Source organism: Achroia grisella, unplaced genomic scaffold (genome assembly GCF_030625045.1).
Source record: "Achroia grisella isolate CSIRO2021 unplaced genomic scaffold, CSIRO_AGI_Agris_v1 utg779, whole genome shotgun sequence".
Lineage (NCBI taxonomy): Eukaryota > Metazoa > Arthropoda > Insecta > Lepidoptera > Pyralidae > Achroia > Achroia grisella.
Window position 1 is genome coordinate 2,255,459 of NW_026713019.1, and position 13,616 is coordinate 2,269,074.

General features: G+C 30.8%; 1 protein-coding gene across 1 annotated transcript in view; it reads right to left on the reverse strand.

Moving 5' to 3' along the window:
* Nucleotides 1-1,283: 1,283 nt before the first annotated feature.
* The window catches only part of LOC131850675 (ras-related protein Rap-1), a 34,354-nt gene continuing 22,021 nt past the window's right edge, over nt 1,284-13,616 (reverse strand). The window contains exons 2-3 of the mRNA XM_059200977.1: nt 7,485-7,917; nt 1,284-2,072 (exon numbers count right to left, since the gene is read on the reverse strand). Coding sequence (XP_059056960.1) covers nt 1,752-2,072; nt 7,485-7,917 — 754 coding nt within the window. The 3' untranslated portion in view covers nt 1,284-1,751. The remainder of the gene's footprint in view (nt 2,073-7,484; nt 7,918-13,616) is intronic.

Sequence of the window (13,616 nt, forward strand, 5' to 3'; positions counted from 1 at the left end):
TAAAACTCACTGTTTACACAATTTAGGGTCGGCTCTTCGAACAGGCGACGTCGGCAAACTCTAAATTTAGGCATGAAATGAAAGGGCGAACTCAACATGAACACAGAACAGTAGCTGTTTAGATCATAAAATATCAGAGAAACGACATCCTGACATGCATAATATTTGTTTAGAAACGGATAGAGACCTACTTATAATTTCTAGACTAGTCTTTTTACATAATTGCTACTATTCAGTTTGACAAATCAACATCATACTTATTCTGAAATCATACATTTATTTATAACATTTTTTTATGTAAATATTAATCACTAGTAACTGAGACAGCATTTTATTTCTTTCAATACGTGGATTTCATTTAGCTTGGAAAATAAAATTACGATTTTAAGTAGATATATTAATACTGCCAAAATAGGTTAGTATATAGGTCACAAGCCCGCGGCAATAAGTGAGGCAAGTGTAATAAGTATAAAATATATCGTCACATCAATCTAAGTTACCTACTGGAACAAGATTCATTACCCCATAAGTTTATTATATACCACATTATAAATTTCAAAAGTCCATTTCCCATCAATTTACCTAGGACATATAAGTAAATAGGTAGCTCTGTTCTCGACAGAAGTGCTCTAAATCACTTAGTCGATTTTCAATAGGGGTGTTGTCCTAGGAATAAACTACTATGACAGATTATGAAACACTTACACTCTAAAAATTAGTTAAGAATATATCAAACTTACCATAAACCAGTCACATTTAGATCCGTCTTTCTAAATTATCACTTTCTATCTACATAATGAAATTGAACATTAATTACAACAGTATGTCTAAATCTTATAGCTATAGGTACATACATCATTGGCGTTATTTTTATTTAATAGAAACAATTACTATACTTTATTATGGAATGTATAAATCTTAATGGAAGCAAGGATAGTGCGAGGAGCTTTACAGGCCATAACAGTAAATTAAGAAAACGTTGATCTAAGTTAAGAGAAGGATAAAAATCTTATTAGGTTCTCTTCAGATATTATGAACATAGATAGAAATAATCTGGTCTAGAGCGTCATATAATATGTAATTAAGTAAATAATAATATTTCTAGTTATGCTATTTATACAAGAAGACAACAATCACTCAATTATACTATTTCCAAAAATAAATAAATATTTTATAAACACCTTTTCATTTAATTACTCTCCTACCATGGAAACAGAGTTCATTAATTTACATAATAAAAATATTTTATATATCATATATATATATATATGATTAATGTTAGGATAATGACGAACTGTCAAAATTATTTGGCATTAATTACACTTTAAGACTGAGATTAATAATATAAAACTATACTTACTTATTACTTAAGTTATAGTTCATTTTATTGAAGTAACAGATAATGACTTCGCAGAAAATTTCCTAAATAACCTTTGGAAAAGCTTCGCGTACATGTTAATAGTTATGAATTTGCGTTATTATTATTTCATTATAAATTATGAATCAAAGTTTTGCAATTAGTCATGAAGGTATTTTAATTAATTATCGATGCAAAGTAGCAAAATCACTATATTAATTTAAACAGTGTAATGTTAAACAGTATGACAGGATGATTTTATAAATTATTTTGATGTTGTAGGATTAACCTAAAAATGGTTAGACTTAAGCCATATTAAAAAGTAGAATGTATTCAAGATACAAAACGGCTATCCAATGTTGTCAATCATAATGAAATACAATTTGTATTTTGTTTAAGAGATGACACATGAATTACGTTTGCTGTTGTGCCTTTCCCTGATTTGTTGGAGATGCGCTAATTGAGCGGGCGAGGGTACATGGGGTTGGGTAGCTGGTGATGGTGTTGGACTGGACCCCGGTGGACCTTGAGGCCCAGTAGGCAGAGATTGTCGACGTCGACGTCTTAGTGCAGGTGACAGATTGTATTTCACTTTGGCTTGTACCAACAATTCTTTGAAAATCTGAGATACATTGACGTTATCTTTCGCTGATGCCTCTACAAATCCATTCTCCCAATCTACTGTCACAACCGATTCCGTCGTGTGAAATTCAACCTGTGAACAAAAATAATTATAAATAGCTCATTCATAAATAATTAGCTTTAATATTTTAGATATTTATCTATTTAACGGATTGTTTGAATTTTCGGTGTGCAAAACAATAAATAAATAACCCTGGACAATTAACACAGCACCATCAAGATCCACGGTAAGCAGAGCTTGTGTTATGGGTACTAGAAAACTGATAAAAATACTTAGATGTTTTTTTTTTATGTATACATAGAAAACACCCAGACCGAAACAAACAATTATACTCATGAATACAAATGTTTGCACCGTGCGAGGAATTGAACCCGCGGTTATTAGAACTAAAGCGGTGTATTAAACCGCTAAACCACAGGACAGAATATTATCTACTATCTGCTATTAATTTTCTGCCTTGTATTCTATGCTTTAATACTTTTACGTATATGTGTAAAACATATACGTAAAAGTATTAAAGAATAGAAAAACAAAGTTAATAAATTTCTCAAAAGCATCGATTGGTATATTCATTTGGTAAAAATTTAGTTTAATAGTCAACCCAAAAGTATTTCGCCATAGCAATCGGAAATTACTAAGTAATTAGCACGTCAATTACAGCTTTCGTTCGAAAACCGGCAGAGTGCTATATGCGGGTTAATGAGCTTCTACAAAATTTATTGCGCTAAGTTGTTTTATGGACTAAGTTTCGCACATATCTACCTGCTTACATGATATGTGAGCTTTGACACACGTGGGAGTTTCCAAATATTATTAAGACAAATATTACATATTGCAGACTCTAATTTTCTTTAGTGGTAGCCTGTTGACTCGCCTGAGTAGGTAGAGCTACGGCGTAGGGACATTGAGAAATAATAATATAAACTTAGCTTGAAGAAATGCAACGGGGTATAATTACTGACAGAAAAGACTACCTACTTATTCTTGAAAGCAATAAAGGCAGAGAAAAACCTTTACTAATTTCATCATGGAAATATTTAATTGCTACATAAAACAAAGAAAAGGATAATTCCATTTTGTAAGTCCACCCACTCTGTTCCTTTCAATCCTCTCTTTGTTTTAGTCCGTTGTCCTCAGAAATATGCTCTTACTGGGGAAAATAAGACAGATAATCTGAAAGATAGATAATACCTATGGGATATTTAACCATACGCAAAGTGACGTATGGTTAAATATCCCATAAGTTCAAGCAATATGCTAAAAAGCTATATGTTAAAAATGGGGATATTGAGAAGTTAGCGGATGGGAGGGCATAGTGCGGGATATTCCGGACAAACTTACCCCACCGGCTCAGAGTCCGGAACTATATATATCTGAACATTGTTGTCGTACATGAAATGGAACTAGTTTTAAATAATGTTCTATCTTTTATTAAATTGGTAGCTGACATACTAAAGTTTTGCTATAATTTTAGTATCGCTGTGACGATATATCACTACAAATATATTTGTTATATATTCTGTTAGATGGATTTGGCTATTAATTTTCAGCGGATTTGTAGTGGAATAGCGTATCCATAATTTCATCTAGGTGATCGATAACAATATTTTCGATAATTCTGAACAAATTTTGTTGCTTTTTGATGCTTCTTATATGCATGTCTACTAATATAGGTAGCGAGTGCGTTCTTCGTTTCTGCAAGAAACGAAGAACGCACTCGCTATCTGATCTATTATGAATAAGGCAGCAAATTAATAATTAAATAACTATATAGTATAATAAATGAAAGAAAGAATAATAAAAAAATTAAAATGGAATTACATGTAACTTAAAAATACATGGATAAAAATACTATTCGTTTAAATAACAAAACCAACATGGAGCGTACGTGGATTTTCATTTTTTAATCTTTATTTAGAACTTTTGTCCACAATAGTCATGAGTTTCATTTTATCCGACACTAAAAAGTATGAATGTGTGTATTTAAATTTTACAGTAACTTTTCGATGATGGTTAAAACTGTTGACAAGATAAATAAAAAATAATAATAAAGAAATAGAATTTTCTTGGTTCCAAAGAAATTGATTGATCGTCTCACCATCTAAAAAAAGTGTCGCTGTGCAGTTTTTTTTTAATAAAAATAAATTATCAATTTTTTATTATTGATATGATATTCTGTCCTTACGATAACTGATTTGATGCATAAACCACATATATACCTGCATATTTTTTAAAAGAAATTGCTACCAGCTTCACCGTGATCCAGACTGGCGAGATATTATTTAGACCAAACTTCCTTGCATCCTTATGTTGTATCAGACGTAATACATATTATTATTACCTATTATTACTACCCTACAATACGACAAACGAAAGTATTTCAAGTAATTATAATAAATTTGGAAAACTCTGAACGGATTTTAATCAATTTAACGCGACGACAGTTCACATCAATACATTATATCTTCAAGAATAATCTGAAAGAAGGTAAAATAGGGTATAAATGTAGAAGCGCGGGAAACTTTTGAAGTATATGAATAAGCCAAGAAAGTAATTAGGTAATAATTGTAACAACCAAAATCTTCTGAATACCGTTTATTTATAGGTTAGTGGATTGTCTACCCTTTGACGGTGTTACTCAATGAAGCGGACACGACATTTATGGCATCCGACGGGACGTTTGTTAATATTTTGTGAAACATTTTCTCCGTTCTGTGACGGATCGGAAATTTAATCTCATCCATCAGGCTTTTAAAATTTGAAAACGTTGAGTAGTTTTTCTATAAAAAGGTAGTAGGAGAACATATAACGATATGAAAACGTTTTATTTGTTTATATGAACAACATTATATATTAATATTCAAACATTAACCTTTTTCTTGTAGTTGTCATTATTTATTGTAAATCGAAATTACATAAAGATAATTACATTTTAATTCATAAATTTCGAACGATTAAAGAAATTTCCTATATGCTATATTCATCATAATATCACAGTTAACAATGACTCCACATATACACCGTAAGAAGGTAATAGTTATAATAAATGATAATTATCACTTATTACGCACTGTGTACAAGCAAATGAGTCAAACAGACGTAACTGGGTAAATTGGGTAAACCTGCTGATGGTCCACTTGATGGTAAGTGGTAACCATCTCTTATATACATGAACACCATCACAGACATCGCGTTATGATGTGATGTCTATCATTGTGTATACCAATTATGCGTTGCATTCTGGAAGGCTAAAATGTAAAATCTGTAAACTGTCATTTTACCGCCTTATCAACCAACTACTTTGTACAATGTTAAGCCTCGGTATAATAATATCAAGATTATGTAATATAATGTAATGATATTTGTGTAATCTATGGCAAAATAATTATGGAATATACATATATAGCAAATCAAGCGACGGTCCTTGCGAGATAATAATAGAATAATATTATTGAAACGGATGGAACAGATCCGGTAGCGAAGACGCGACCTTTTTACCCCTTGGCATAATAAAATGTATATTGCAAGAAAATACTATTCATCAGTAAAAAATGTGATCGTTACAGAATACAAAATTGCATAAGGAAATTATATATTTTAATTGCGCTCTTTAAATTATCACGAGTGATTCTTATTCATTACAAGCTACTCGTCCCGGCTTCGCACGGGTGTACATATATTATATATATAAACCTTCCTCTTGAGTCACTCTATCTATTAAAAAAAAAACACAAATCCGTTGCGTGGTTTTAAAGATTTATGCATACATAGGGACAGACAGCGACAGCGACTGTTTTATACTATATAGTGACGATAATATAATGATTTTTAAGAAAATTAATATGTTATTCGTTTATATTTATCAATGATATGGTTTATTAATTACTTTTCTACCGAGAAGTTATTTTAATATCAAATACAATAATATTTCTTATAATGATTTGCTATCAAATAAAAAATAGCTTCCCCGTAGCAATATGGGTATATATAGAAGATCATTATGATAAATCTTTTTAGGATGTGATTTATTTGTTCTTTCGACAACAAATCGAATTGCTTGTCAATAATACATAAGTTAGAATTCATTTCCCCTGTTGACATATATAAATCTGTTTTAGAATATTTATTTATTCCAACTTCTAAGCCTATTCTCTTTCAGCAAGAGATTTACTTAAGTACTCGTATCTAAATCACAAATTGACATCTCATTTCTTTTAAAATCTAGAAGACTGTGACACAATGAATCAAGTATGGACGGATCTATAGGAATCCTTTAAGAATTTGATCTTTCCTACAGGGAACCATAAATTCGAAATACGAGGTCATAAATATTTTTTCAACTAACATACAAGGATCGTAATAAAACGAAATAATGTGATAACAAGATTATTATATATATTTGGATCAATTTTCCCGTCTTTTACAGGTATTGGCAGTAAATAAGAAACTTCAAAATTCCTGCTGTCATCTGATTATTTAATTTATATCTCTATGTAAATTCAATAAGGAAAGAATTATAGGAAATAGTAACCTGAAGATATATATATATATAGCAAACCAATACTGAATATACGCATCATACTAAAAATATATTTATGACTAGTACACGTTTCAAATTGGAAACAGCTGGTTATAGCCTTGTTACGTACTCACGAAATAATATCACAGTGAATTCTAAGTACTTATACATCCGTTGCCGAGTTTCATCACGTATGTTTTTTTCGAGTTCCACAATATGAAGTTATTGACGGTTGACTAACATTTATTTTATGGGAATAGCGATATTGCGAGCAAGTTCAGGTTTGCCCCAGGGGGCTTGGAACGCGACACGTTCGTGTTGTGAGATGACGTTGCCATCTGCCCCAAGTCGGCACTTTGTTGTTCAAGTTTGTTACCAGTATATAATATAATACGTTGTGGATTGTGTTGACGCAATGTATTTGTCTTTAGATGATATAGAAACACAATAAAATTTTAAGTAACTGACACAAACTCATGAAACATATTGCTAAATATTGTTCAAACGCCCAGTTTAAAAATGGGGATAAAAGTCACATAATAAAAAATGTAGTCTTCTGACAGTATTCTATGTCCTAAACTAAGATAGATTAAGTTATAATAGATACTAGAACTAAGTTAATCATCAGTTTGATACTTAGTTATTTGAACTCAATGTGTCATGTAGCTTCATGAATCTTGTAGCGGTAAGTTTATATCAATAGGGAAGTATCAATATATGATTAAATTCTTCAATTTCATTAATGATCAATGCCTGTCACTATGTTTTAAAACACACAATAGACCATTTATCAAAAATCACGCATGATAAATGCATGCGAGATAGGGCTATTTGGATTAATAATAATAAAATTACAGACAAGTTTTGGCTTATTGTTGGCATGATATTACTTTATTAAGTATTATGCTATCTATGGTTATATTATATCAAGATTACGTAATATTAAAACAGATAATTTAGCTAACCTGTCTATCTCCTGTTTCTGCTAAGTCCACCTTATTGCCAACGACAACAATAGGTACAGCTGTGCTTTCTTTGGTTTCATGGATCTGATCCCTTAAAACTCTTACTTCTGTGAAGCTGTCCGCATCCGTAATATCGTATACTAAAATAAATGCATCAGCTGACTGCATAGACAGTGCTCGCATCGCTGGAAACTCGTAGGCTCCAGAAGTATCCAGAATATCCAGGGTTAGTCTCACACCGGAAACGTTGAAATCTCCATGATGCATTTCCTCTATGGTTCTTTTATACTTTGTAGAAAATGTACCATACAAGAATTGAGTTATAAGAGAGGATTTCCCAACTTTTGCTGCTCCTAATACCACAATTTTGTGTCGCACCGCATTACTAGACAGATTTCCACTGCTCGATACTGTATCTTCTGTCTTCTCAGTCCTGCAATAAAATAATATAATTAATAAAAGTTATTTTTTAAAACTACATAATTCACTTATGTTTCTTTGTGGAGTTCATTAGTGTGTAGGTAACTCTAATTTTTATAATTTTTCTGATTCCAATATTACGTTAAATAAAAAGTTAAAACAAGATCGATTCAGGCCAATGTTTTGTTTCTATCTACGAGTATTCGGTACATGTTTTAAATCACAAATTTCTTTACGATCTTGAATAACTCAAACGTCTGAATAAAAATATTTTTACAAGAATCATATCGACCAAGATATTGTTCAATAGAGCGTCACAAATTCAATTAGAAATGTTTCAGGCGAATGATGAGTCAGAGCTACCCTCGGGAGATAAGGTTATGTGTAGAACAAGATTGGCCGAGTATCTTTTATAGCGAAATAGGTAATCTTTTCAAAATCTACTTCATTTCGAAATCTATTACAATTGGTGCAGTTTAGTTTGGCTTAGTCGATTAAGATTTTATTGTGTGGACAACATGTATGTTAAACTGTTTCCATAAAAATAATAATATGATATGATACCAGATACACAAGTAGAATACATGCAGAATATATTAAAATTTCGTAAATGCCAAAGTTAAAATCGTAGACATCGAGTTTATAGCTGTACCGGCAGAATAATTCGCATCATGTATTTAACGAGGACGTGTGGGACGAATTTTGTGAAGTGAACGATAATCATGCAAATCAGGTTTGGCGTTAATGTGAATATAACAGCATGGTACGATAAAAACCTTGAGGAAATAGGCAACTTTGCTAATGTATGCATTCACTTGTAGATAAACTACAAGGGCACCCGGGTCTTATCAGCGGAACCTGGGGGCGGGTCACAATTACCTAATTGGCAAACAGATCATATGACAAACTATTATGTTTATTTTATGTTGCTATTTATACGCAAGTTTTCCGTCTTTGAGTAAGTATAGTGATAAAGTAGGTTTAATGGTAAACATATCCTTTTTTTGTACACTTGCGCTAAATAATGACTTTATACTGCTAGTTATTCGATGGTAAGAGGTTATGCAGTCCTATTTAAAGATATCCCGCAATTTAAGTGTATTATTTCATATTTTTCTAAACGTAATAACCACATATACATTATTTGACAATATAAACAATGCAATCGATAAGAGTTCGGTGATATCTGTGGAGGCCAGCTATCGCAGTGTGTTCATGTCACCCGCTACATTTTATCGGTCAGCAAATAAAATCATCACATCGATCAATATTGTAGAAACACAAAAAAGTGACTCAAAATGGTCACATTTATTTTGAGCCCTAGAAACAAATACAGTTATTATACAAAAATATTGGCTCTTTTTATAACAGAAATTCTATACCTTTATATTGTTGTTTACCAACTGAATTAGATAGATTTATTTACGTCGCACATTCTTTGTTTACGGGTTGTGGGCAGTGAGAGTGAACCGCCAACCGCCAGGCATATAATGTACCGATTACTACCGATGTAATGTAAAAAAAATGTTTTCAGCCAGTCCTTCTCAACTGAAGTAGGTATTCGCCGAATTTTTACATGTCTTAATGAAATAATGATTTATCAATTTTGATTTTTTAAAAAACTATTACTATATAACAAATGTTAAAAACTATTATAGTTTTCTTTAAAAAATAGCACAGCTATCAGAATTGGTTAATTCCTAGCTCAACCCAATTTTTCAGAGATTAAACAATTGAAATAGTAATATACAAATTCAATTTAAAATTCGAATTGGAAATAAAATAGCAGAGCATATACTCGAGATTTATTGTAGATAATGTGAACGCAGTAAACGTGTTAACTTTATGACGACCAAATAACTCGAGTGTCTTAAAATTGATGCTCGAATTATCACTTGATATAAAATAAAGAGAGTCATTTAGCTCACTGGGAGCAGTTACAGCTCGTGGCGGAATAGGTAAGAGATGTGCTCATTGTCGTTTTATGAGCGAAACGCTTTATTTACCAGCGGGAGGTGCAATATCAATTTTATTGGTCTATTGTAGGGATGTGTAAATTATTATAATATTTTGATCGGTTATTATTCTATTACTCCAAGTAATCAAATGATTAAAATCGATTATTACATCTAAGTGGTCTAAAAAATAAGACCTAGTGACAAGGTGGTTTGTAAACATGTGTTTTCTGAAAATAATCGATTGTAAAAATAAATATTATTATTTAGTAAAAAAGAGCTTTTAGTTTAACCGTTATAAATGTCACAAAAATAACCAATTCATTAATAACAAGTTTTTCCACTGAATTTCACAACCCTAGTCTATTATACAAAGTAATCGAAGTAAAATGCCACAAGGCATCATTGTCTCTATTATACGCGGTTACTTATATATATAGCTTTTTTTATGTAAGATCACCAACTACTCACAAACTAAAAGAAATTACGCTGCTAAAGTTATATATATACGGATCGTACATTATATATCGAAAACTAGTGGTAAGAAGCCAAAGTATAAATGAATAAGTTACAAAGTAGTAAGTATGAAGTTACTTACATCAGTATTTAGGTAACATTTATCATTATCCGTTTCCGTATGATATTTCAAAAACTTTTGTATTTATTTATATCGTGCGAATGATCATTTTCGTACTGCTAAATTAACAATTATTGAAGTGAAAGTAATTACTTAATAAAATTTAGGCTCTAAAAATAGTAACAAGATACATCTTCAACAAGAAGGAAAGGCTAAGTCATAGAGAGGAAAATTACCCAACAAGAAATTATTTTTAATTATACGATAACAATTTTCGTCCAATGTAAGAAAATGGGGACATTATTTATGTACATTTTATACCAATTCTAAAAAAAGATTTTGAGCAGATAGTTTAAGCCTTCGACGAACATTTTAATAAATGAATGAATTTTCTAAATTTACGAGGATTATAGTTATCGTAGTACACAATTCTTAAAAATAATACAACTATTATCTGAAATCTCACTGTACTGTATTCATTTAGTATAGGAAAAAATCTAAAAGACAAAAAGGAAAAGAAGGAAGATGGTACACGATTTAACGGAATGTAAGTTCTTAATATTCAGTATAAAGTTTAATATATTTTAATCTGGTTCCGCTCTCACTTGGTTTCACAATTTGTTATAGTATAAGTTGAAATTATAAAAACGTACTATATGGATATATAAATTTAGTTTGCTTGAACTTTTGGCACTGTTATATGGAATTTAGGCATTCATGTTTGAACTAGTGCCAGTTTGTAAAATACTCTAAAGCTATCCTTTAAACTTTTATGGGGTCAACAACCCGGAGAGTAGGTATATTGAACCAATATCGTTGCCAAATATATGAAATAACTTCCCAGTATAGTATGACTATATACCTATTGTATAGATACACTCATTGAATTTTTAAATTCTGATCCTTTTACCATTTTCAATAGTACCTACGAGTACATACAATATATATAAATAGTGTTATATTTTATTGATTCACTAGAACAGTACAGACGTCTAAGTAAGTACGTAGGTACTGTCATCGTCTGTACTAAAGAAAAACTTAGACAGTTTTTATTTAGTACAGACGATGACGAAGAAGTTAGAATATTTTTTATAAGATTCACTCGGACTCAATTTTTAATTATCATTCTTATGATTATATAAGTAAATACATTACTTTCTATTATAGTTTCCCTCTACATTCTACCTATGACTGTTGCATCGGATTGATTGGAAGAGATTTCTTACAGAGATCTCTATCTTTCTATTTCTAGTCCCCAAGCCAGAGCTTAATTTGGTCAAACATTTCCTCTCCACCGAACACTTCTAAAACGGTTAAATAGTTTTATTATGAAAGTTAGTGAAAGTCAGCTGCGGTTTTGAGGGTGGTTTGAGTAGCAGGACCCTCGCAAACAATAAATTTGTTTTTATAAAAATAGACCTTATGCACTCTAGTTTTGAAGTAGATATCAGTGCTTATTTAGGAAATTTATTTTAACGAGTTGTGTACTGCTTCACAGGTGGCGTTGTGCAAAATGTGGATGGTGATTACGTTGTTCTTAATAGAATCTATGCTATACAGTAGTACTTAAAAAAAAAGTTCCTCATAAGTTAGCCACCCCGTTCGGACCCGTAACCGGAGTTTACTAGGCTTCAAAATACTTGAAATTGGTCACATCGACATTGGTCATCTCTAGTGATTGTCATTATTGTGTTTTTGCAGTACTTTAATACGGTAAGAAACAGCATATTAATATTAAATAGGTGTGTCTTTATAATATTAACGATAATATTTCACTTTGAATGAAAGTGATATAATACAGACAACAAAGACAAACGTACATAAATAAATATGTATATATACAAATTAAATTACATTTCTTCTGAAACAAAAGGGAATATTTTGTAAAGCTTTCTACCACGAATAGAAAAAAGTTTCGATAGGCAATTTCAGGGAAGCAATAATTCTATCTACTGAACAATCAAACATCAAGCCCGGTTTTCATTTTCTTTTTTGTCATACCATTTTATTGGGACTTCTTTCATTTGCGGTGAGTTATATTAACTTACATAATCTACATAGCTTTATCCGTATTTGATCGCATATATCACTGAATCCTTATAACTTAATCCTGAAATTTAATATAACTTGAATAATATTAATCTTCACATAAATATGGAGTAGGAGGTAATATACCTACATAGCTATATTAATTTTATTAACTCTTGACCGAAAAAGAGGGGTATTATTACTTTGACGTAAATGTGTATATCTGTGTCTGTGTGGCATTATAACTCCTAAACGAATTTGAAGCGTTTTTTGTTTGCTGCTAACTGACGTAATCGATATGGTTCATAGCTGCAATTTAGTACTTTTTTCAATTGCTTCAATTTTATTAGTTAATCTAAAATTATGTGATAACATATAATTATAAATATTATAATAAAAATAAAATAATTTTCTTATATTTATTTGAGATTATTTGTCCTCATTTTTAATCCCCTACATAAAAAGAGCGGTATCATAAGCTTGATTTATTTAACTATGAGTCTGTCATCTAACTATCTATTTATCTCACTATATGGCATCGTAACTCTTAAACGAAAGAATAGATTATGATGTGTTTTTATTTGCAAGATCAAAGTGGTTCTTAGGTGTAATTTATTAGTTACATTTTATTCAGGGATTAATCATTGTAATCGTATAATTACGAATGGTAATAATAATAATTTACATCAATCAAAACTTCATCTCGGTTTAAATAATATAATTTTTGTGGTAGTGAAGACACGTGGAACTCTCTTAGACCGAAATAATCCGATTCATGTCTGTGATCTATATGCACTCAGTTCATAGGTAACCGTTAACATCGTTGTTTTATCCGCATTCAACACATAACATATCTATTTCATTATTAAGTAAAAAAAACTCGTCTTATCATTGAAATAAAAATATATAAGTAAACTCGTATCGAAAGAAACTTGCAGACGTTTTACTTCGATGTTGTAATACGATAGTTTAACAAAAATTCGGGGTATAAAGATGCTTCCTCTTTTTCTATTGCAAAGAATTTTCGATATCTAAGTATCCTCAAAGCGAATTGGCAACTGCTTTTTCTTGATCTTTTTAGTGTTTCGGAACTTTCGCATAACTTGGACATATTGGAAGATTTATTTAATAATAGACACTGTTATATTCTAT